Source organism: Cololabis saira, chromosome 9 (genome assembly GCF_033807715.1).
Source record: "Cololabis saira isolate AMF1-May2022 chromosome 9, fColSai1.1, whole genome shotgun sequence".
NCBI lineage: Eukaryota > Metazoa > Chordata > Actinopteri > Beloniformes > Belonidae > Cololabis > Cololabis saira.
Window position 1 is genome coordinate 30,350,581 of NC_084595.1, and position 25,537 is coordinate 30,376,117.

Here is a 25,537-nt window from a genome sequence, read left to right on the forward strand (position 1 = left end):
CTGCTGCAGAGACACTCGCACATTGTCGCCCCCTGCAGGCCACACGGAGGTACGACCACGCTCAAGCCTGAATTATGCTTCTGCGTTAAATCGACGCAGAGCCCACGCCGTAGGGTACGACGTATGGTCGCGGCAACAGATTTCCCTTTCATGGCATATGTCAATTTCTCTAATGCAAGACAATTTGAGAGTTCTTTGTACCAATTGCTTGATGTCTGGTTTGGCTGGTTCTTCCAAAACAATGCTATCGTATGTTTCGCCTGGAGAAGAGAGTAAGTTATCATACTCTTCTTTTTACTGTTTATTTTGAAGTTATCAGGAAAAATACCTAAGATATACAATTGTGGACAAATAGGAATATCTTCTGAGATAATCTGGGATAAGATACCAAGTACGTCTTTCCAAAACTTTGCGATCTCTGGGCATTGCCATAAGCAGTGACATAATGTACCCCTTTCCACGTTACACTTTACACATTGGTCCGGTATATTAGGATCAAAACAATTAAGTAGAGAGGGAGTAATCCAATTTGACATTTATTGTGGAAAAAAAAACGATTTTATTTCCTCAAATGTTTTTTTTAAATATAACGACATCAGAGGCTATAGAAGAACCTCCATCAAATAATCAATTAAATCAGCAGTAGGGGAACATGGTTAACTCAAATGAAAAAAATAGGCTTCCTGATCTCCATTTTCATGTATTACTTTATAATTATTTGATCGCGAACAAACTTCCAATTGTAAAGTTTATCAGAATAAATTAAAGTTAGTAGGTTTTGTTGATTTAAATTAATCTAGATCTCACATAATCCTAGATGAAGTTGTGTTTTAACCAAATGATTGTATTTAATTGTATAAATTGTATTGGATTGTATTACTCCTTGGTCCCTAGAGCTGTCCAGCTCCCAAACTCAGCATCTTAATCTTTTTTATCATCAATCTATTTATTGTTTTGTTTTTTTGTTTTTTTACTCATCTTCACCTTTTTTAGACCCCAGAAAGATAATTGCACTTTAAAACCCACATATTTTAAACGTTGAAAGTCTGTTATGTGCAAATTGTGTGTTTGTTTGTATGTCCTTAAGCTGCTGTCATGCCTTTTAAATTGCCCCTAGGGGATAAATAAAGTGATTTGAATTGAATTGAATTGTATAAAACTTGGGTGTTTAGTCTAATGTTTGTAGGAAGGTTTTTTGTTGTTTTTTTGTTTTTTTCATACAGCAAAGCAGTTTATCAGAGACATAATAGTGGTCATCCGTCATAACAGCTCGCCCTTATGGAATACACAGGAAACTGCCTTTAATCAGAGTAAAGTACAACTTTGTGATACAATAACAAATGTGAAGTTTTTTCTATTTAAACTATCAAATAAAAAATGCCCTGCTTTATATAAGAGGGGATTCCATACTATGTGTACTATATAATATAAAAGTATGATTAAAGGGTTAAAAACGCATTTAGAATACTAAATTTACTAACAAATACTGTATATATAAACTCTTGACAATGTTTATGTACTTCTATACGTTAAATACTCTCATTTTCATCAATGTTGCTCCTGAGTAAAGACTATATGTGCAGTTTTTAAGTGATTCCAATTGAGTTGACTTGTATAATTAACTGCGTGATTCTTTACTTTGAGCGATGTAAGGATTGACTGCAGACTTGGGTTCAGAGGGAGTTAAGAGGTCCCTGGTCCAGATCAAAGTTCATAGTCCTTATTGTATTGGTCTGAGATCATGTTAGTCAATCAAACCACCAGAAGTAGGAGAACATCTTTACAAACAAATCCAATATTACTTAACAAACCACAGAGTCCAAACAGCTTCTCTGACACAGCGAATAAGTGTAATACACTATGAGAAGACTCAAAATGAGATCAAACGATTAAACATTTACAAACAGATGGACAACAACTAAAAAGAGACGATGCTACATTTCAGTAGTATTCAGCAGAGATATTTTTAACTGCACTACATTTAGTTTTTCCTGTGTACACTCCTGAGATTGAGCACTGTTGCTTGGAAATAACAAATCCCGTTAAAGCCTAGAAGAGCAAGTCTTTTGCTTGTGCAACTGTCGGTATGAACAGATCAGCAGCAGAGGAAGCTGATCATTTCATTGGAAAACTATCTGCCCTGCAGAGGGCTCCCTCACACTGTGCAATATTCTTCATCCATTATGTGCAATATTCTTTACTCATTTATGTGTAATATTCTTCCATCCATTCAAGTGCAATATTCTTCCACTCATGCATGTGCATTATTATTCTCTCATTCACTCATTTTCATAGTGTATATATATTTATGTTCCCTGTTCTTATTTTGTCTTTGTTTACATAGTCTTTGCATGTGTGCACTTTTACGGAGCTGCTGCCTAATCTCATTGTACCAGTATAATGATAATAAAGGCTTTCTATTCTATTCTATTTTATTCTATTCTACAGGACTGTCTCAGAAAATTAGAATATTGTGATATTGGGAGCCCTCTGGGATGTTCTTCTTCGGCTTGAAGGTCTTAGATGAGCGACTGCCACTGCAAAGAAATAAACACATACTTAAGCAAGTGTACCAAAACAAAGCAAGACTGTGCCAGTAGCACCTGGGAGCTGCTTGATGGCCTTGAGAAGCAAAACCTTCTATAATTGTGTAATACTGATACTCAGTACAATACTATTTTGTACACTTCAATATTTTCTGCATGTCCATCAGCCATGAAATAGAGATTCCTGTTTCAGTATCTGTGTTGCATCTGCAGGAAGAACGTTAAACTACTTATTTAAAAACCTACTTAATTTCACTCACCATGCATAATCAATATCACCTTTGTTTTACCAGGATTCAACCTGTTGTAACTCGTTTCTAGTGCAACTTAAGTCTCCCACTACAGGACTGTCTCAGAAAATTAGAATATTGTGATCAAGTTATTCATTTTCTGTTATGCAATTAAAAAAACAAAAATGTCATACATTCTGGATTCATTACAAATCAACTGAAATATTGCAAGCCTTTAATTATTTTAATATTGCTGATTATGGCTTACAGTTTAAGATTAAGATTCCCAGAATATTCTAATTTTTTGAGATATGATATTTGAGTTTTCTTAAGCTGTAAACCATGATCAGCAATATTAAAATAATAAAAGGCTTGCAATATTTCAGTTGATTTGTAATGAATCCAGAATGTATGACATGACATTTTTGCATTACAGAAAATAAAGGACTTTATCACAATATTCTAATTTTCTGAGACAGTCCTGTATTCTATTCTATTCTATCATGTTTTATCTGCCCTGCAGAGGCAGCAGATCATCTCTATCTGTCCTGCAGAGGGCGGGGACGGGAGTGACGCATGGTACGTGGAGGGCGGAGCTGCTTTAAAGCCGCGGTTCCCCCTCTTCCTCCCCCCCACACGGCGCTCTGTCAGGCCGGCTTGTGTTGTGTCCTCGATACCAACCGGCGTTAGTGTCTCTTTCCTTCACAGTGGGTCAGAAATGGCAGCGATCAGGTCACTCAGGAAACTGCTGCAACTCTCCGGGCAGCAGGTCTGTAAGCTGCACACGTCCTCCTCGAGGTGAGTCCACCATCATTGTACTGCAATCTGAGGGACTTTAGTCACGAAACTATAAAAAACAACCTTGTCTGTTATCAACTTTCTCACGCATCCGTTTTTGGTATATATTTAACACCCACGGAGGAAGGTCGCTGGCTTAGTTTAAGGGTTTGCTTTTTTATTGTACTAAATGTCCGCTGCCGCGCGATTTGTAGTGCGCCCCCTGGCGGCGTGCCGGTAACACTGCAGCTGCCCTGTGGCTGATGAAATCTGCCAGAGCGTTTGCATCCCGGGGCTTCAGGGGACAGGTTTCAGCTGGATGCCAAGTTGTGGATTTGTAAGGAAGAGGCATGCATGTACATGAAAGATATATGGACTAGATCAGAGGGGATTAAATACTCTGTCTGATGCCACAGACAACCTGTGGGTATTCAGTGTAATTATACTGATGGTAATTTTGCATTTCATGCTGATGTTTAGTGGAAACATAGTACAACCTGACCCAGCATGACTGAGATGAATGTCATGATCTAATGTTGCACACGTGCTTAAAGAAATTAAACCTCGTGCTTCATGCACATGATCTGCACGAGTTGCAAAGACACAAGACACAATTTTAAACCTCTGGCGTGTAGATCACAAGTCATCCCATTACACCACAATATTACTTCAACCTGGATGAACCACATTCATTTGATGACAACATCAGTCAACTTTTATTTACATGCACAAATAGATGAGCTATCACTAAAGCAGGGGTAAATACATGATTAAATGAATAAACTCAACTAGGTGATAAGTGTCTCTGTAACAATTGATATGAACGATTTGCTACCCTGCGTTCTCGACACATTTCCTCTGGAACGTGATACACTGGCCCCATGGTCCCACTCCAGTCTGACAAACACTTTATACTTTACTGTGAGTTTTAATTGGTTTGGCATAATAACAGTGACGGTTACATCACTGATGATGGCTCATTACTCTTCAGTTATTGCCCATCGCTCTATGCTGGTTATATAATGTAGAACCTTTTTTGAAATGGGGCCAAATCAATCAAACACTTGGATACCCCCCCGGTGTCCTCAAACATATCAGCTCAGTAAGGTGGAGATGTTTGACATCTAATTTTAGAGGCCTGGAATGATACCTCTCCAGGGTGCATAACTGTCGGAGTCATAACTGGTTTCTAGTGTCAACATTTCCATTTCAAAATATGGACCACATCCAGCAGATGAGTGCACAGTAAAGCTTGTGTACAGTCTATTGGAATATGGAAATATGGTTTAACTTTGTTGTTGTTTATAATTATCATCATCATTATTATGGTTCATCATGTACAATTTTATCTCCAATTTTCTGTCTGAGAAAGAACAAAAAAACCCAACAATTTGTTAATCCCTTGTCCTCACTTTTCTCCTGACTCAGGCTGGAGGCAGTGGTTATCTCAGGGAAGAAGTTGGCACGCCAAATTCGGGATGAGGTCCGGTCCGATGTAGAGAAATGGGTTTCTGATGGCAACAGGAGGCCCCATCTAAGTGTGGTTCTCATAGGAGAAAACCCAGCCAGTCACTCCTACGTCCTCAACAAGACCCGCGCTGCAGCTGAAGTTGGTGAGAGAATCGAGTTCCACACGTGTGGAATACATTTATTATACAGACTGATGACAAAATGGGAAACGCTCCATAAAGCATGAACTGTGATTTCTAGTAAGTTGTGTGTGAAGTTAGTCTATATTTCTTGCAGCTTTTCCCTCTTTTGACTTTTCTCAAATGTTTTGTTCAGTATCTAAACATTTTTCATGTGTTATCAATTTTTCAATATGAATCTCTTTATTTATGTCGGGCAGCTGTGGCTATATATGTGGTTTATCATCACCAAGTATGAATGAATAATGTGACCATTGTGAGTGCTTTGAGTGTCTAGAAAATGTATATAAATCAAATCCATTGTTATTATTATATCCTCTGTCCTACCTGAAAGACATTTCTAGGACATGATTATATGAGCAGATGTATGTAGAAAAATGCATGCAAGAAAAATGCAGATGCACAAGTATCTAGTGACTGTAACTTCAGGTACTCGGTAGAACAGTTCCTCTGCCTTGACAAAGAAGCTGTATAAGGCTGGTGGATGCCATATACAGGACTGTCTCAGAAAAAAAAAATATATATATATATATATATATATATATATATATATATATATATATATATATATATATATATATGTCATCCATTCTGGATTCATACAAATCAACTGAAATATTGCAAGCCTTTTATTATTTTAATATTGCTGATTATGGCTTACAGTTTAAGATTCCTAGAATATTCAAATTTTTTGAGATAGGATATTTGAGTTTTCTTAAGCTGTAAGCCATGATCAGCAATATTAAAATAATAAAAGGCTTGCAATATTTCAGTTGATTTGTAAGGAATCCAGAATGTATGACATTTTTGCATTACAGAAAATAAAGGACTTTATCACAATATTCTAATTTCAGTCTAATACAGTCCTGTATACGTTTGTTTGTTTTGGTTTTTTTTCTGCTTGTGTGTTGAGTTGTTTTCTCACTTCAAACTTTCACAGGAATCTCGAGTGAGACGATTCTCAAGCACCCGGACATCACCGAGGAGGAGTTACTGGACTTGATCTACAAACTCAATGCAGACCATCATGTGGACGGCCTTCTCGTCCAGCTACCTCTGCCAGGTACATGAGTAGACAATCCTACATCTGTAGAGAGGCTGATTTGCATAATTGTGTACTTGTGAGGGTATCTTTAAATATTTTCTAACTTTGCTAACCAAATGTGTCTCTGACAAAAATGGCAGGATATATTTGTCCTAATTGTAACTTGATTTCTCCCAGAACACATTGACGAACGTAGGATCTGCAACGCAGTTACCCCTTCCAAGGATGTAGATGGCTTCCATGTAGTTAACGTTGGCCGCATGTGCCTGGACCAGACCACCATGCTTCCTGCTACTCCCTGGGGAGTCTGGGAAATTATTCAACGGACAGGTAACTGGAGACATGCTTATTATTTGTCCTCACGGTTAAAATGAACAAAAAATTAACCTTTTTACATATTTGCATCTTCCAGGAATTCCTACTTTTGGGAAGAATGTTGTGGTCGCAGGACGCTCCAAGAATGTGGGAATGCCCATCGCCATGTTGCTGCATACTGACGGCCGTCATGAAAGGCCTGGAGGTAGGTTTGCATGGGTGTCCTTGTCTGTTTATGTGGCAAGTAGTAGGAAAGCGTTACATAGGAACACTATCCCTTTTGCTCTTCTGCAGGTGATGCCACAGTAACCATTTCTCACCGTTACACGCCAAAGGATCAACTTCGCCAATACACTACAATGGCTGACATCATCGTGGCGGCTGCAGGTTTGTCGTCATTTTTCAGCAAACAAATTTGAAATATTTGAACTCTTGTTTTGATGAACTGAATTGTATCGGTTGTCTGTCACTGGACTATCAGGGATTCCCAACCTGATAACAGCGGACATGATCAAAGAGGGAGCCGCTGTGATTGACGTTGGAATAAACAGGGTGCAAGATCCCGTCACTGGAAAGAGCAAACTGGTTGGAGATGTAGATTTTGAAGGTATAATGAGCCTGGAGCATCACTGGATTTCTGCAAGGATGTGGTGCACTTATTTTTTTCCGTCTGTAACGTACTTTTTCTCTGTACATTCAGGCGTGAAACAGAAGGCGGGATTCATTACCCCGGTCCCGGGAGGTGTTGGACCCATGACTGTAGCGATGCTCATGAAGAACACCATGAAAGCAGCCAAGAACATCCTGCAGCTTCCTCAGGAGAGGATCCGCGTTGCTGCTGTTTCCTAATGTACCGAGATGCCCAACAAAACAACGCATTCCACCTTAAACCCCCCCCACCATCACCACCCACTTTTTTTTTTAGATCTTGGAGCAACCTGACAGGCTCCGCTTGCACACGGACGGGAATGATGACTCCTGACATCTTTCCAAATATCCAGTCCAGCCACATTTAGCCTGTTGCATTCTCTCATGCAGTGGCATGTTTTGTGTTACAGTATTTATCATTTGCAATGTACTTTTGTGGGATTTTGAGGTTTTGAAATCTTGAAATTGTTTCTATTTATTGCTACAGAGAGTATTTTAAACTTGTTGCGGTACCTAACTAAGCAGCTGAGCAGCTATAGCAAAGTGACTTAACCCTGCTTGTGCTTTCTTTTCTTTTTTTTCTTTCTTTTTCCAGTTAGTTTTGCATTATATGCTGAGGGTGATAAGGGCTAATATCACAAGGACATTTGTTAATGTTCAAGATGTTTGAAAATATACAAGCTTTAAAGATTCACAATTGCCTTTGTATAAAACAAAAAAACAACTTTGAAATAAATGTTACATTTATGCTTTACTCAACCACAAAGGGTATCGGTCATATGGAAAACAAGACTGTGAGAACTATATTAAAGTGTGATCTGATGTTCGGACAAACTTGGACTCGTATCGGGGACAGACCTTCACTCTTTACCACGAGGTTTGGATTTTTCTCGGGGAGGCTGAACATTTAAATGGCTTTCATGAAAGCTAAATTTAGGCATTCAGCGGTTAATGTTGGCGCATGATGTATTCACATCGACCCTTCATCTAAGCTGCGAGTGTGTAAAGTTTCTTCTTCAAAGTGGTTATGTTAAATGTGAACAGCTGTTCACTCTAATGTGACTTTGTAAACTCTTGCATATGGAGCACAGATATGTAGAAATATTCAAACTGTCATTGGCAGAAGTTGACCCACTTTCTGTCAAAATGCTGCAGCCCAAAGTTGTTCCCCAAATATCTAAACAAAAGCAAATAAGTGGAATGTCTACATCTATAATGTTTAAGTTATCTAACAGCCATGGAACACGTTATTAAACGGTACAACCTATGACAGACGTGAACAATGGCAGTAGTTTGCTGGTCAGTCCCAGCAGTTTCTGATCAAAGTTTGTAAAATAGGTGACTCTGACAGTGAGCCACAACGCTTTTATCAAACTAGTTCCTCATGAAATCAATCCATTCAGTAACTGTCCAGTATGTATGTTTGCATGAGTTGTCTAAACTTCATGGTGCGGTGTTAGGTCTTCACAAAATTAATCCACATCACTTCAGAAAGAACATTCACATGCAGGCCTCTAAGAAGTGCTGAATGAAACTTTTGAATATCAGTTTAGTCCTCTGAGCAAAGCTCTGGCTCTGAGTCTGCATCTGGGGTGCCATGTTTCAGTGTCACTCTTTAGTTAAGCCAGTCTCAGTGTTCCTCACCACTTTAAATCGATTGATCTGGTTTTCTGTTTCTGCACATTGTGACAAGCCTAGAAATCTAGAAGTGCCACAAGCAAATTTAAATTTGCTTTGCAGCTACATCTTTTCGGATGTGGGTTTAATCTATCACGCTACATTACGAGATCCAGGGAAAATGAATTTCTCTGAGTTTCTCTTAGAAAGCATGGTTAGTAGTACCATGATTGAGTCAGTTGAAGTTGGACATTTGACAGATAATAAAGCATACTATGTACTTCGCATAGTAGTATACAGTATGTTCTGCATGCTGTACTACACAAGGCAATAGTTTTCATGTGACCCAGTGACTCCAAACCAAAGCTGAATTGTACGGCACAAAAATATTATTGCATTTATTGAAAGCTTCTTCTGACTAAAACCCAAACACCTGTGCCAAATTCTATTACTATACCTAAGAAAGTGTTAATATTTCAGCAGTTTTCCTTCACAAGCACTTTTGTTGTTCGTTTGTTGTTATTCAAGTGACAGCTATAAATATTTTGAATAAGCTGTTAAATTGGATTCCTTACTTTGTCTCAACATGCCCGGGGAGTTTATGTCCCAGAGTAAATTACATATCTTGAAGTGAAGTTGCAAAGTTGCGTTAGCTTTGGGTGTTTCTATTTTATTTCACCACAGACAAATAAAAAAAGGAAAACAGAAAATAGATCTTTAGTTTTGCTAGCAACAAATTGGAACAACTGCTAATGGTAAAAGGAGGACAGCACTGGGTCATGGAGTGGAAACCATTGAAAAAAAACATAAACCAAAAAAAAAACTTTACACCAAAATGAATATATTTTTTTTTCCCATGAAAAAAAAATGTAATTAGCAGAACTCACATTTCGTGTTCTATTTGTTTCTTATAGTAATATATCTGTCTTAGGTTTGGAATGAATCACTGGATCAAGTGTGTAATTAATAAGCATTACAAGTGTTATTCAGTTGGTAATTTATTGGTGGTCCCTAAATTAGAGAAACCAAGAAGATCAGAGGTTGCTGTCAGTCGAATATCCTACTTAAAACTAATTTCAGTAGCCAAGTGTCATTCACTTGTTCCGAATAATGCATCAATTAAGGAATAGTGTATTTGACAGTATTTTTTAAGTATCGTTATTTCAGAATCAGAATCAGAATCATGTTTATTTGGCCAGGTCAGGTAAGACAAGACATGGAATTTGACTCGGTTATTTTCACTCACTCTACAGTAAATAGGTAATAGACAAATGACAGCTCTATTGTATATATATATATATATATATATATATATATATATATATATATATATATATATATATATATATATATATATATATACAATTTTAAAAAAGTGAAAGGTGCAGCAGAATGAGGTAGACATGATTATTGGAAGGTGCATTGTCACAGCATATGATTGTGTTATTATAATTATTGTTATTATTATTATTTTTATTATTGCACGGTGATTGATTTCTCTGATACTCTGTGAGGTAACATTTAATCAGTTTTAATGTATTGATTATTTCTTTCTTTCTACACTGTATCTCCTATAATTTAAACACATATTCAAACCTAGTTCACATCAAGTAGGAACTAGGAACCTTTGTCGTGTGTCCCAGCAGCGCCGACGGAAGGAAACTGAAGGCGAACACATTTTTGTAAACACCGAAGCACTGAACTGCTGCAAAACTAAATGCCTCCAAACAACAACAACAAAAACAAAAATCGTTGTTAAGCAATGGATCGCAGCAGATCATTTGATCGATCTGACAGAGAGAAAAAACACGAAAAAAGCAAACGCAGGCGATCCTCCTCGTCCTCTTCCTCCTCTTCATCGTCGTCGTCGTCCAGCAGCAGGAGCAGGTCGTCCAAGAAAACTTCACACAAGAAAAAAGGTTTGTTTTATTTTTTAAACTTCAAACTAGCACGTGGCTTCATTACTGAATCATATTGAGCATCTCTTTTTTTATTTTGCTTTTCCGTGAAGATGACAAATCGCAGAGAAAGAAGCGCAAAGCACGTTCTTCGTCCTCATCCTCCACGTCCTCTTCCTCCTCATCCTCATCTTCGAGTGATGAAAAGACAAAGAAGAAGAAAAGCAAGGCAAAGAAAAAGAAGCTGAAGAAGAAAAAGGCGAAGCTGAAAAAACAGAAGAAAATGGAAAAGAAGCTGAGAAAGAAGGAGAAGAAGAAAAAAAAGAAATTGCAAGAGGAAGAGAAGGAGAAGGAGTTGCAGAAGGAGAAGGAGAGGGTTGCAGCGCTGCAGAGTCCAGCAGAGAAACCTCCATCCTGCCTGGAAGTGTGGCAGAGTGATGAGGGTGCAGTGGAGCTGGGCCCTGGTGAGACATCATAGTATCGGTCACACCTGTTTAACAATCAAAAGCATTTCTTCTTTTCTTACAGCAGATGTAAACAACAGAAACATTAACTTTTTTCTTAGTATTCCCAGATCTGTTTTGATTACAACCACTTTTTCTCCAGTGAGTGAGTTTACAAAGCATATGTTCTATTTGTGAGACTACACAACCAGCACTGCTCACAGTAGACCACATACAACCTGACAATAAATATACAAACCGGAAAATAATGTGCAATATCATTCTCTGCAACGTGCAATTATGTAAATAACATCTGTAAATATCCATCTGTTATTCTTTTTATATACTAGTATTTTTTATTACTATTTTTATTCTCCTTCTTCTTCTTCTTATTATTATTATTGTATATACTGTTTATAGTGTTTTTTTTATTATTACTGTGTGATATTGATGCCTCTTGTGTTTTGCACTATCCCCTTTGCTGCTGTAATCTGGAAATTTCCCCTCTGTGGGACTATTAAAGGATTTATTTTCTTATCTTATCTTATCTTTTCTCCCCCAGTCATGACAGATGAACAAAAGGCCCGGCTTGCTACTAAGAGGCCTCTCACCAAAGAGGAATATGAGGCCAGACAGAGTGTGATCCGCCGGATAGTGGACCGTGAGACGGGACGCACCAGGTATGACGGAGGACTAACTGTAGAGTACTGGCTGTGAGATGTGAGTTTAGTGGTTTTGAAACTTGTGATGTTTTCTTTGAACAAGGCTGGTGAGAGGAGACGGGGAGATCATAGAGGAGATAGTCAGCCGAGACAAACACAAGGATATCAATAAGGTAATCAACATTTATCACTGTGTGTGATGAGTATATAGTACTGTTGCATTGAGGCTAACTGTGAACATCCATTTATCCTATAGCAAGCCACAAAGGGAGATGGGAATGCCTTTCAGAGAAATCTGGGACTCAACAGGTAGAAGATATCGACAGAGCTTCAGTCAATTGATGCAACATTCGTCGTTTACCCAGGCTTTGGAAACCTTCAGCACACTCAGCAAAGGGGATTATTTGTTTGCATTTTAAGTCTGTTTTATACGTGACTGAAGTACATAGTGGGCAACATCAAATTGAGTTAAAATTGTGGCACATGTTGATTTGCCTTTATAAATTTACTGTATGGTGATCAAAATAAAGATGCAAAGAGAACCAGAGATGTATGGATGTTAATATAATGAGCCAACTAGAGGTCAATATCATCACATCCCAGATGGTCAGTACTTTCACATGCATTCATTTTGTTTCCAGTTTAAATCTCAGTGTGTACATTTGAAATGTTAAGTCATGAGTCATAACTGTAAACAAATGCTTTCTTCATTTGATATTATGCAATAAATACTGCGTAAATTGTGCTGGATTTAAAAATACATGTACAGTGTGGTCGGTCTAAATGCGCTGTCTGTACTCTGGATACACACCATTCGCCTACTTTAATTCGTGGGTTATTTTGTTCCTCCAAATAAAGTTTTTTAATGAACTGATCCCGAGAAGTGAAGTTTATTTGATTATTTTCTGGTCTCTCTAGAATCCACTCTTGTAATGAAGCTGAACCTTTTAACTATGTTGAAAAAAAGACCAACATTTCTTAGTTCATTATATGTTCTTTATACACTGTACATAAATTCATAAGGGTATGGATAAAATGAAATTATCCAGATCCTACAAGATTACACATCCTGTACAATTCATATATTTTCCAAGCATGATTTATCAATTTATGTCATATATATGTATAGATATATACAGCTTAACTGTTGATGAAACAGTTGTCATTGCATCAACCCGGGGAACAGAGCTTGAGACAGCAATTGAATGCCTAATATAAGTGAAGTATGTCAGATTATTAATTTAAAGATAAACAAACCAAAGCCTCTTTGCTTTTTTTTTTTACAAAACATGGGCGCCTCATATATCCACAAGGTAAAAATCTAGACCAACAGTCTGTCCTTCTCCACGAAGTCAGTTTAGACGTGAACAGCATCCATTCTAGGCCTTGCCACAAATGTTCAATGTAAGGCAGAAAAGCGACATATAAGGCCTCTGGTAATGTGTTTGTCCATAGCAGAACAGAAGAGATTGTCTGCCCAGAGGTATCCAAACTTCAACCACTGCTGCACTTCATCTCTACATTCTCCGGCTTCAGATCAAGAAATGTGGTTCAGAAGTTAAATGAGGGTATGTTTTGCAGCATTGCCTGTCTTTTAAAAATACTTTTTTTTTAAATGTGTTAACATAAAAACAGCAGTTTTATAACCAGCAACCTTCTCAAGAGTTATGGCTTCATGCTGAATCTTAACATGGGTCAAAATCAGAGGTACAGCAGTGTAAAAGGATTTACAGCGTTCACCAGAGCAAACGCGCTCCTAAGATCGCAGGTACGTTTGAACCAGGATGTCTAGTTATCTACCATCATTAAGATGTGTGGTGGAAAAAATATCCAAAACATCTCACCATAAAATTCTAAACTTCAGTTTAAAATAACGTACTTTTAAACACTTCTAAAACAATTTGAACATGATCTTCCTCTCAATCAAGGGTTATTGCAGGACTTTTTTTCCTTTGTCAATCTGCATTATTTTAGCCGAGTGTATCTAATAGCTTCTGGAAAGCTCTTCCACACGATTATGAGGTCAATCCCACTTTATCAGGAGAAATCTCTATTTTATAAAATAGAGCCTGGGCCTTTGGGTGGTACTGAGACCAGGTGAGATACCCCCTGCAATTGGACTTCTGGAGAGCATGCCAGTTCGACTGATTGTCAGTGCACTCGGATGTTTCCTTAACGGCTTGTTTGATGCGGCTTTGCTGCTGAATAATATTGCACGTTTCCCCTTGCATTTGAGCTCATATTAGTCATCTGTAGTCAACCCTGTTAAAAGAACAAATGACCATCAACTGGATGAAGAAGAAAAAAAAAATCACTGGATTTTTGAAGTGAATGGCTGGCAGGATAGAGCAAATCTCAGCTCTGTGTTCCTAAATTCAACAGCATATTTTACATATTTTACAGTTTACATATTTTCTTCTCTAAAAGGTGCAGCAGAACAGAAAGAGTTTAACCTAGGGAGGATTATCTAAGAGCACATTCAACACCTCATTTACAGCTTCGGGATAAGACAAATCCCATCTTTCCAAAATACCCAATAAGAAACATACAATATATGACACAAAACAGCAGTTCTGTTGGTACATTTCTAGTGATCTGCAAGATAAAATAATAAAAATACAATACTGTGCCAGGCAAAACATTTGCATTTTGGCTGCTGCAACTCAAGTTTAAAGAGAAAACACACAAACATAACAAAAGTAATCTTAAAACACATTTTGTTCACAAAATCAATACATCTTAAAATATCTATAATCTTAAATAGCAATAAGTATCATCATCAATCAATAAAATATCTCCTGACTGAGTTGGTGTTCACTGCCAGAGTAAATAAGACACTTGAAACTGGTTTTCAGTGAACCAGATACCAGATCTGCACTGTAATGTAACAATTATGTACAAGCCTTGTTAAGGCATTAAACTACTTACATAACCTCATCCATCTTTACACAGGACATCTCAATATTCTCCTCTCTGCTAATGTGCAGCATAACGTTCTATACTGTTAGCTTTGGCACGTCAAGCCTACAGTAGTAGGAGTTTTCCCTATAACTGAGTCATACGTTATATGTGGAGAAATGATATACAAGCCCGGAAACAGTTTCCGCTGGAGTCAAAGTTAAAGGGTACTCTCAGGTTAGATTTCAATATTTCTTCATGTCTCAGAGCAGAGGATAAAACAAGTGTGACTTTTACCTAGAGTCTGATGTTCGTTAAATTTAGTCAATTGATCGGGTCATTTCTGGTTGGCTTACAAATCACTACAACACCGTTCTGTGTTCTTGAAAAATGAGCACAATTCCTCTTACAAATCCTGTCAATAATTCAGTTTGGCTTTCTCATTGTGTGTAAGTCCACATCAACAAAAAGTGAGACACGCAGTCCAGTGTCACTCGAATCCCAGCTCTGCTTTTCAGGCTACAACATACCTGGTTATGACATAAAAAGGACAGCCTTAAAACTACTATACACATGTCTCTGTTGCTGTTGTGCTTGCATTGGCCACATTAGTTAGAGTGAAGTATCAGTGTGTTTATCTGATACCAGCTGTCTCTAACATTTTTTTTTTCTACAAATACAGAATTGGAGTGGTTTATGTGTAATCATCTCCATCCTAAAAACTGTCAAAGGGTGAAAACTGACCTTGTATTCAAGACCAATAAATATCCAACAGCATTACAACAATATTTTACAGTAGAAACAGTCCAAGTCCCTATAATATCAGATTTATGCGCATGTGTACATGTTGTGTTTCAGGAGGGTGCAGTAAAATGTCCCATTAGTCTGTTTTATGATGAATATAGCTACGGCCTATCCTGAAATGTTTGTTTTGAGTGTGACCGGCCTTTAAAAAGAGTGGTCTGTAGCACCAGATTTCCTTGTAGTATTTACTCATATGGTACAAACCAACAGTTTTTTTCCCTCCGTGTTCATGTTTTTTCCTCAGCACTGTATTTGTAAGTCACTCTAGTAGGTTCTGTCACATTGCATCTCCGCCCTCATTTTGGGTTGAAAGCCCCCGGCTCCAGCTTGGTGCTGCTGCTGCGGCCCCAGCAACTCGCCGTTATGCTCATGCTGCGCTGAGTCGCCCCTTGGCTCTGGCTGTGAGTGCGCTCCAGCCGCTCCCGTTCCAGCCGCTCGCTGTCTGACTGGCTCTGTGTGCGCTCTGGTCGGTTGTGGATGCTGCCTGTTGGGGAGCTGGGGGCTGGCTGTGAGGAGATGGTGCGCAACAGGTGGTTCCTCTTCCTCAGGAAGTCGCTGTTTGCACCCAAGCCGAAGCTGCCTTTGCGCAACACCATGCGAGCGCTGCTCGACTTTGCTGGCCGAGAACGGTGTTTGTACTCCAGCTGAGACAAATGTGATGCGTATCCCTCTGTGATGAACTATTGAGAGGGTCAGAGTTGAGACAACATTTAACTAGAGACAGACACGGCACATGTACATTCTGATTAATTCGATTAATGTGGCTCCGTTCATTTAAGTGGCTGGTATAGAAAATTGATCAGTGGCACATATTAATTAAATTTCATTGGGCGTTTTGACTTCACCATTCTGAAATATAATAATGATCTCTGGGTGCTACCTGACACTGGTGCTGCATCTTCTTAGAGGGCCTGCCGACAATGTATATTTGGGAAGAAGGTAGGCCGATTGAGGTGTAGACAGAGATGTCTTTGCTTGATCCATAGCCAGCAAAAATCTTCATGTGAACCTGGAATCAGTCAATTGAAAAGGAGAAGTATTTGGAACCAAAATCAAATAAATATTTTTCATCATATGAAGTCAGCAATGTTTTATTTGCTTGCTTAAAATATTTGTTATTCAGCAACAATAAATCCTTCCCACCCCCCTCTATGCCTTTACATTCTCTCTAACCTCTGTAAGGGACTTGAGGAAGTTAGCCTTGTGTCTGAGAGGATCGTGGACGAGGCCATCGCAGAACGAGACAATGCCATGTGGGAAGTTGTGCTGAGACAACCAAGCTACCACTCGCTGCTTCTGCATGTCGGGACGTCCGGTCACATAGATGATCAAATAGCCTAAATCCTGCCAGTACCTGCAATGGGAAGAAACAGTGAAATAAACATAGATAACACGCTGGTTAACTTCAGTTCAAAGATTAATAGAGAAGAAGAGCAGCCAGGTACCTGACAACGTCTACAGCCCCCGCCCGCACTTTGGGATCACTGCCCATGATTGATACGCTGGCAGCAAATGAACCATCAATGCTGAATACTACAAACTCTGTGCCGCGAGGAATAACAGTCAGGTAACTGTCTGCAAATGTGTGGTCACCCCTGGAGGATAAAAACAAAGGTACAGTCAGGTAAAAATGTGCTCTCAAAACATTCGCCTTCAGACACCGGTTAGTTAGTAAAACCAAGACACACAGTTAGGATTTATATCTAAAGAGTATGAAGCTGATCTCACCTCACAACCATTTTGACGGGGTAGACTCCGATGCCCAGGCGCTTGTCCTCCGGGATGATGAACGACACGCGGCCACTGCTGTTCGTCACCTCTGTTTTGAAGAACACCCATTCCCCGGACGGCGGCTGGGTCATGATGTGGAGGTCAACCTGAGCACGAATGATAAACAATCATTTGATTTGATTTGATCTTTATTCATCTTGAACAAAACAATTTAAAACACATACATCAACAATAATAATAAAGCACAACCAGTTTTGTTCAAGAAGGGACAGGAAGAAGCAAATGCTTATCAAGTCCGGCCCCTTCTTGCAATATAAGAGTATCCGATATATAAAAGAATAATAGTAGCAATAACAATAATAATAATAATAATAATAATAATAATAATAATACATATATACAGTGTATACCCTTCTTCTTGACATATAAAAGTATGTCAATATAAAAGTAATTAAAAGACATGTGAATCAATAATAAAAGTAGCTAAAACGAAAGGCATCAAGCACAGTAGAGAAGGAAAAAAAGTCAATGAAAAAAAAACAAAACAATCACCATAATAAAAGTAGCTAAAAAAGAAAGAAAAGCATCATGCACAGAAGAAAAAAAGACAATGAAAAAATAATAAAATAAAAAATCATGGTCATTATAACATCAATTGTTGGTAGTTCAGTATGAGAATCTGCTTCTCTATCATTTCTTCAAGGGAAGCAAACACAAGCAACACAGGCATTCTCGACAAAAATCGTTTAAAAAAAAAAGAAAAAAAAAGAAGGTGTATTCACCTTCTCCCCGGCTAAAGTGACCATGTCCAGAGGGCCATACATGAAGCGACCTGTCACGACCTGCTGGCTATCTTCAGTAAACACGGCGTCGTTCACGCGGTGGTTGGCAGTAACATTCTGTCAAAGAAAAACAAGAAAGACACGTTAAGTCTTTAAATTGAAATTAAATACTTGGTGAAGTTTGAAAAGAAAAAAAAGTAAAAGGGCAGCAATGAACACAGGACTTTTCAAATAAAATGAAAGTATCCCACTACACCAGAGCGAGTGCCAGATCACCGTGAAACTGGCTTCTTCTAGTAATCTGATACCCACCCTGATCTTAACGTGAGTCCTCTTCCGGAGCCACTTCTCTCGGGGTTTAGACGGGGTGAATTCAGACACTTCTTTGCCATCCAGCTCCAGAATGCTTGAGTTTTCGTGCCTCATGACCTAAAGGTGACATCTCTGTGATTCATCCATCTCAAAAGAAGCCTTAAGGCTGGTCCTGTTAGGTTTACTCACCTGTCTCAGGAGAAACGACACAACATCAGTGGATTCCCAGTATGATGCGTGGAAGAGGTGCGGTAATGCCACAGTGGGGAAAGCGGTCAGAGCGTCGGGGCAGTAAAGGGCAAAGTCCAGCCGCTTTGTGCCCCACCAACGTGCTGCAACTATAATGGGGAATGAAATGAATATGGGGCAGAGACTTTAGATTCAACTGTTGGAGACTGTGTGAAGTGTGGGATGCCACGCTAAAAGGTGCAACATCCCTGAAGCTAAAGCAAAAGGTTGATTTCAATCTTCCACCACAATCATGACCAATTCCAGCAAATCTTCAGCTACAGGAGGGAAAGGAAGATGTTTGTAATTGTTGTTTCAGAAAAATCAAGCACTGCAGTAAAGAACAAAAATAAGTAGTTACAGCTGATATGCAATAATGTGAACAACCACAGGTGATTATTTTTGTTAGTGTGGAGAAGAAAAAAAAAAAGATTTTTAAAGATGGTGCAAGATTTAGATTTGTACATGACTCATTCTGAGCAAGCGCACCTGAACCCATGGGAATTTCATTAAGAGCAGCTTTGTGCTTCGGGAGAGTACAGAGCAGCAGAAAGAGAAAAGACCAAAAGCCTCACTGTGATTTGTCTTCCCTTAAGAAAATACCTTGTTCAACTTCAGCTTGGGAGTCCAGTGAGACAAGATCGCATATAGCATGGTCTAGCCCTGCTGACAGGCAGGGACTCAGACCTCCGCTACAGTCTGCATCATCCAGCTCTGCCACTAGACGTACATCAGGATATGTGGCAGCCTGGCCAGCCGCCGCTTTCTTACGAGACTTAGGAGGGCTTTTCAGGAAGAATTTGTTTTGCGACGACAGGGCGAGCTGAGACAAAAGGCTGAACTTTTTGGATTGGTTAATCTGGTCTGATTTGGCTATGAAGGGAAAAAAAAAACAGAAAGAACCATATGATGAAGTATACGGATATTAGTATGTGACAAGTTTATGACAGAATAAATATTTCGCAAAGTTGAGATGCATCCAGTGGCGCTGAACTGCTTTAAGAAAGAACAGGAAAGTCTGCGTTGGAAAAATAACAGTTAGGGGAATCACGGTAAAAAGGCAGGATGCTGCAGCTGAAGTCTGATGTTCTTGAGCTGCAGAAGCAGAAACACCTTCCAAACTGTTCAACTAATGCCAATCTGGGGGGTTGAAATGTAGTTGGTTTAACACTGTGCTCAAAAAAACAATAAAAACAGTAACGTGAGGTACAAATAAAAGTTTCGGTAACAAAAGTTTTTAAAAAAAAAAGGTGAAGGGAAGAGGGACTTTGGTGGAAGATCAAATAAAGAGATACTGATTATCTCAGCAAACACTTCAATAAATGGGGGACAATGCAGAAATGGCTTAGGGAGGGAGGCAGGTGTCTACATGCATCGCAACAGTAGATAAATGCAGTTGGTCATTGCATTTAGACAGTGAATAAGAAAAAGACAGACATTAAAATGTGACACTAAGCTTTCTCTGCTACAGGACTCTGATCTATCAGCCCTCGAACCATAACAGGAAACAGACAGAACACCCTGCATGAGACTGTACAATACAAGTCTGAAGAAAGCAGAAAGGCCATCCATGTACCACTGAAGTGTTCATGTGTACTAGACTGACTAGACTGCTCCTGGTGGCGAGGGACGTGTGTGTGTAAGGTCAGAGCAACAAGAGGTGAAAAAGAGATGATGTAGGAGAGTTGGAAAGAGCAACTAGATAGAAAAATAAAGAAAAGTTGGCTTGAGCGCAAGAGAAAGTGGGATAAAAACCTAGAGCAGTGTGTGTGTGAGTGGAAGGAAGAAAGAGAGACAAAGAGAGGCTGGTTGGAGTTCAGAGCACTTACTGTTGGCTATGTTGGTGGCAGTGTAACTGTCTGCCATTCCTGAGACCTGGCTGGCAATGCTGACCTCACTGGCCCTCCGCTGGCCCCGGGAGAGGGGGCCTGTTACAGGGGATGAGGGGTACGAACTGTCCATGAAGACACCACCATGAGACTGAACAACATCCGCTATTGAGCGCAAACAAGGAAATCCCATTAGACAGAGACACGGGTAAGGGGAACATCACAGTGATGGGTGGGGAGGGGAGGGAGATGTAGGTTAGGGGCAGCAGGAGAGCAGGCACCATGGTTTCAGAGGACATGTGAAACCACAAGGAAGTCGTATGCTAGTCAGAGTCAGGTTTCTTTAACTGACTGGCATATGAATACACAAAACATGTAGTGTATGTAACCCCCCCCCAAATGCCCACATCTGTTCAAATCATACCCAGGTACAAAAATCTCTAATGGGGATGAGCTTCATAAATTATTCCTGGTAATATTGTGTCCTGTTAATCAAGTGCTGCTGGAGATTTTAGAAAAATCAGATGACCTCTGACCATTATCACAAGTAGAAAACATAAGGCACTGTATAGAGTATATTCAGGATGTATCCACAGATTTCATATCCAGTGGACAAACACAACACCACAAGCAGCGTGATATACAAGTTGATATTGTACTCTGAAACTCAGCTGACAGTAGGAGTACCTTCTGTCGACAATAATCTGAAATCATGATGCACACACTGCAACCTGGATTAAATATCAAAGCACAAACACAAATGCTTGCATCCTCCAAACACTGAACAATGACATGATGTGTTATGGTACAAGAAAAAACAGAACCAAAACAGATGCTTATCAGATTTTTTTTTAAAGTATTTCAATGGCCTAATTAAACAATTCGTTTTTATTACTATTCTGAGTCAAAAAAGAAATAAAATTAATTTGATGAGTCATTTAGAAAGAAGATGTAATGCTACAAGAAAATGTGTATATGCAAATATTTGAACTGGTCTTTCTGTGTTTATGTCAGGAGATTCATAACTTCCATTAGTGACTATTGAAACAACAGTTATGGGAATACTTAAAAAGATACAAAGTGGAAAAAAATCTGAGCATCTTTAATATAGCAAGATGAGCGATGAACAAAGACATACACAAAACCCCCCAAACAAAACAAGTGAATGAGAGTCAGGAAAGATGGAGGTGAATGGGAGAGGCTACACACACTCCATAGTGGCGGGTGTGGCTTTGAGGGCGCCTTCCTGCCAGTTTAGCACGGGCACAGGAATGCAGGTCTCACTGATGGTCTCCTGACAGCGGAGGGACAAGGGGGGCCCACTATCAAGCAGCAGCTGAGTGTTGCTCTGGACTGTCTCCACTACAGAGAGACGGGAGGGGCAGGGAGGGCACAGGTCACAGGTGGTTTTAGAGGTAGAGGGCCAGGTAGGCAGATATGGGGACAGGAGGCCAAGGAAGGAAAGAAAACAAGGAAGACACAAAAACATATGAAGCAAGAACAACTGAACATGAGACAAGAAAGAGCCAAGCCTTAGTGACCCCACTTTTATTTATATAGCCTCATCAATCACAGTCCCATCCTCCTGGTCTAAGATTGACAAAAACCTATAATCATCTTTGTATGTAATATTTTTTACTTTCTTATTTTATAATCAATCTCCATGCATCATTAAAATATTATCACTTTTGAAAATGTTGTTAATTAGTTTCACAAAAGGACCAGAAGGTCATCGCCAATGATTTCCTGGATCAAGTCTATCACTTAGGAGTAAATTAAAAAAACAGCTAATTAATTCTCATGAGGCTCTTATTCCTGCTTACTTATTTAAAGTTCATAGTATATAATTTAATTGAAAGTCTGTGACCTTTATCTGTGGCTATAATAGAAAAATATTTGTATAGACGGGGTAGCTTGAAGCTCTAACGGTTATTTGATTAAAATAAACATCTGCAGGAACATGGCCACATTAAGATGAGTAAATTACCTCACAAGATGCTGAAGCACAAATGGTAGAAAAATGTTTTTCTTTGAAACTGGGAGAGCTCGTACTGTGCTACTAAGGCATATGTTGTCGAGGCCATGCACCAATGAACGAAAAGGACAGTGGATAATCAATATCTGAAGTGTCAGCTGATGTAATCTTAAGTTAAAAGGAGAAATTAAAGTGGTTTTATATCAGGGGATTTTGCATTTGTGTCTGTGCTGAATCCAAATTAAGAAGAACATTATTTCTAAAATGTGTGACTCTGTTTTCTGGAGTAATTTTAATGAGGTTTTCAGGTATAATTGCAGCAAAAAACCCATAAAAACTCACCCAGTAGGGCAGAGTTTCCATCTCCCAGGGGAAACCGCTGGTAACGTGGCACGTTGAAGGGAGGGAGGAGGTGAAATTTCCGCTCCAGCAGAGGTTCCAGGCGGGAAGCTGAGGGATCAGCTGGGTGGAACAAGTTATAAACCTGCTGACAAGCAGGCCGCAGCTGCGCCACTAGGGGGAGCAATCAGACCAAAGACATGAGGAAGGGGGAACAGAAGAAGAAGAGATGAAGCGGCTGTGCAACAACAGGTTTTCTACTATATCCATCCAATTTCTTCACTGTTTTCATCCTCTTCGTGGTCACTGGGGCCTATCCCAGCTGCCACTGGTCACCGTGTAAAGGTCTTCAGTTCATCACAGGGTCACAAAGACAAACAATCATGCACACTCACACTCACTGGTAATTCAAAGTAGCCCATCAAATTCATATATCCATATTTTGGACTGTGGGGGAAAGCTGGAGTACCCATAGTAGGGCTGGGCGATATATCGAGATTTTAATATATATCGATATATTTTCAAACGCAATATGGTACGAGACAATATCGTTTATATCGATTTTTTTATTTAATTTTTTTTATTTCTATGATTTTGATATAGCTTATTTTGTGACAAATTGACTTGAATGTTTTATTTGAGATTTGCACAAATGTTTTGTTATTTGCACAACTGTCAACCTCAGTGGAAAAGTCTGCCTGTTACTGTCTACATTGTATTAATTGCACAGTGTATTTGAATTTAATTGTTATTCAGGAAAGGGATATTTGTTTTATTTTATTCAAAAAGCATTTTTATTCTGTATATGCAGGCAGTTTATTTTTATTTCATTTGTTTTATACATGTTGATATTGTGCAGACCTCTGTTAATAAAGGAACCTGTGTGACATTTGGCACGAGGCTTTGTATTAAAACTGACTGTTTTTTTAAGGGTTTGCCTCAGAAAAAAATGAAGCTAACAGAGATGCTATGCTATAATGCTTTGGGGGAAACCCCAATTATGGCACAGAAAAAATATCGATATATATCGAGTATCGCCATTCAGCTAGAAAATATCGAGATATGACTTTTGGTCCATATCGCCCAGCCCTAACCCATAGACAGCATGCAAACTTCACACAGAAAAGCCCTAGCAGGGAGTCAAACTGGGAACCTTTTTGCTGTAAACTGACAACATTAACCATCACACCACTGTGTTGACAGATTCTTCACACTACATCGTCTCTAAAAACATAAAATGATGTGGCCAGTAAGGTCAGACATTATATTTCCACATAATGGAAATCTTCTGCACTAAAGAGAGAAAGGTTACTTTTTAAGCCTAATCAATGTGCTCTAGAATTAATTACACAATAGATTATATCCCATTACTATGCATGCAAAAACTCACCATCCAACATAGGGATCACAGTCTTCCTCAGCGCGAGTACCAAACCCAGTGGCGAGCCAAAGAGGAAAAAGTCAGACACCTCAAAGTCAAATTTCCCCAGAGAGCTTCCATCCAGCATGGTGCTGCTGCTTGACCTGCGTGAAGCAGAGTCATTCCTCAAGACGCTGGAGTGCAAGCTGGAAGGAAACAACAAAACACCCTTTAGAACAAAAACTGAATCATGTTCCTGAAAGTCTGACATTAAAAAAAAAAGGAACGTGTGCTGCAAGCGATTTTAATTGCTCTACAGGGACTTTTGTCTCACACACTCTACCCACCTGGACAGGAAAGCCTGGTGTTGTTTTATCGTGTCCAGTTCGTAAGTGGAGGAGTCGCTTCTCTTGCGTGGCAGTTGCCTCTTGGCCTCGTCACTTGCACCGGCACGAGGAATGTCAATGTTACTGCGACTGAGGTGGCGGCTGCCCTCCAAGGTTGGAGATGCTGATCCTTGTCCGCTGTTGATAATTATGCCAGGAGAGAGAAGGTCCTGGTCCTGCGCGGAGGATACAAAATGGGTTGTGTGTGTTATGGGGGGAAAATAAAATAAATGGTGCTTTGTTCTTGTAAGACAGATTTTAATATTTTAATGTACTTAGCCGCTGACTGTTTTGCCATTTACCTGCACACTGATGACACTGCCCCGACGGCTGCTGTTCTGGCTTTCATTCACTGTGGGATTGCTATTGCACAGAGCATCAAACCCCAAGATTCCTCCCACACAGTCTCCAATGAGGCATACCTGGAGAAGTCAAGGATCAGAAAAAATATGCATGATATTCATTACAACATCTTAGGTTTACCTGTAATACAGATACATTCTCTCCAGAATAAATTATATTGTCTAAAAGGATGTTAGCTCTTTAACATTTTGACTTTTTAAATTTAATTTAAATAACATATATACCCTGAAGACTTTGGTGCAAATGCAAAGAAAAGAAAGCTCATAGATTTTTGTTTGTTACAAGTAAAAAGGGTAATAGCATTGAAGTGGAAGGATGTTCAGAGTCCTAATTCCACCCAGTGGTTAAAAGAGATGTCTTCACACCTAGTATTAGAAAAATTAACATACATTCTAAGAGGTAAAGTTGAAGAATTTCATGACATGTGGTCACCCTTTTTACATTTTATGGACAATCTGCCCAATGATTCTCTTTTTTTTTAACACTCAAATTTTATTGATTTTTTGCAGACAAGAAAACACACAAAGAACATTGTCAGTGTCAGTGGTATATACATTCACATGATACATCATCCATGCTTTTCCGGTTTCATTCAGACTCTGTATTGGTGTCCCTGTTGCGAGCCTTGTATGATGTCCATTTGTCCCATTTCTTGTTAAATTGACCTTGCTGGAGTCTCAGTATGTGTGTGAGTTTCTCC

General features: G+C 39.2%; 3 protein-coding genes across 7 annotated transcripts in view; 2 read left to right on the forward strand and 1 right to left on the reverse strand.

Annotated features, from left to right (window-relative positions):
- The first annotated feature begins 3,387 nt into the window (after window positions 1-3,387).
- On the forward strand, window positions 3,388-7,964 carry mthfd2 (methylenetetrahydrofolate dehydrogenase (NADP+ dependent) 2, methenyltetrahydrofolate cyclohydrolase). Its single transcript, XM_061729200.1, has 8 exons — window positions 3,388-3,574; window positions 4,982-5,166; window positions 6,143-6,265; window positions 6,425-6,577; window positions 6,660-6,767; window positions 6,857-6,949; window positions 7,044-7,169; window positions 7,263-7,964. Exons 1-8 carry the CDS (start codon window positions 3,495-3,497, stop codon window positions 7,409-7,411), a joined length of 1,017 nt encoding a protein of 338 aa, XP_061585184.1. The 5' UTR covers window positions 3,388-3,494; the 3' UTR covers window positions 7,412-7,964.
- Window positions 7,965-10,483: 2,519 nt separating this feature from the next.
- Window positions 10,484-12,706, forward strand: arl6ip4 (ADP-ribosylation factor-like 6 interacting protein 4). Its single transcript, XM_061729206.1, has 5 exons — window positions 10,484-10,746; window positions 10,839-11,189; window positions 11,731-11,848; window positions 11,934-12,003; window positions 12,087-12,706. Exons 1-5 carry the CDS (start codon window positions 10,590-10,592, stop codon window positions 12,141-12,143), a joined length of 753 nt encoding a protein of 250 aa, XP_061585190.1. The 5' UTR covers window positions 10,484-10,589; the 3' UTR covers window positions 12,144-12,706.
- A 390-nt stretch (window positions 12,707-13,096) lies between these two features.
- LOC133450520 (membrane-associated phosphatidylinositol transfer protein 2-like) overlaps window positions 13,097-25,537 on the reverse strand; it is a 49,027-nt gene continuing 36,586 nt past the window's right edge. For 2 of the 5 annotated variants that reach the window (XM_061729202.1, XM_061729201.1), the window contains 15 exons: window positions 24,777-24,896; window positions 24,436-24,650; window positions 24,119-24,294; window positions 22,732-22,902; window positions 21,624-21,776; window positions 20,415-20,579; window positions 19,189-19,458; window positions 18,547-18,695; window positions 18,358-18,474; window positions 18,046-18,162; window positions 17,261-17,409; window positions 16,974-17,127; window positions 16,706-16,882; window positions 16,413-16,541; window positions 13,097-16,212 (listed from right to left, as the gene is read on the reverse strand). In XM_061729202.1, the coding sequence (XP_061585186.1) occupies window positions 15,829-16,212; window positions 16,413-16,541; window positions 16,706-16,882; window positions 16,974-17,127; window positions 17,261-17,409; window positions 18,046-18,162; window positions 18,358-18,474; window positions 18,547-18,695; window positions 19,189-19,458; window positions 20,415-20,579; window positions 21,624-21,776; window positions 22,732-22,902; window positions 24,119-24,294; window positions 24,436-24,650; window positions 24,777-24,896 (2,646 nt within the window). In that variant the 3' untranslated portion in view covers window positions 13,097-15,828. The remainder of the gene's footprint in view (window positions 16,213-16,412; window positions 16,542-16,705; window positions 16,883-16,973; window positions 17,128-17,260; window positions 17,410-18,045; window positions 18,163-18,357; window positions 18,475-18,546; window positions 18,696-19,188; window positions 19,459-20,414; window positions 20,580-21,623; window positions 21,777-22,731; window positions 22,903-24,118; window positions 24,295-24,435; window positions 24,651-24,776; window positions 24,897-25,537) is intronic. The other 3 variants (XM_061729203.1, XM_061729204.1, XM_061729205.1) reach the window with 3 other exon arrangements.

Coding starts and splice junctions, on each gene's coding strand:
- arl6ip4 (XM_061729206.1), top strand. CDS start 10,590: ATGGATCGCAGCAGATCATTTGATCGATCTGACAGAGAGAAAAAACAC. Junction 10,747..10,838: donor AACTTCACACAAGAAAAAAG/GTTTGTTTTATT, acceptor TTTTCCGTGAAG/ATGACAAATCGCAGAGAAAG. Junction 11,190..11,730: donor TGCAGTGGAGCTGGGCCCTG/GTGAGACATCAT, acceptor TTTCTCCCCCAG/TCATGACAGATGAACAAAAG.
- mthfd2 (XM_061729200.1), top strand. CDS start 3,495: ATGGCAGCGATCAGGTCACTCAGGAAACTGCTGCAACTCTCCGGGCAG. Junction 5,167..6,142: donor CCGCGCTGCAGCTGAAGTTG/GTGAGAGAATCG, acceptor AAACTTTCACAG/GAATCTCGAGTGAGACGATT. Junction 6,768..6,856: donor CCGTCATGAAAGGCCTGGAG/GTAGGTTTGCAT, acceptor GCTCTTCTGCAG/GTGATGCCACAGTAACCATT.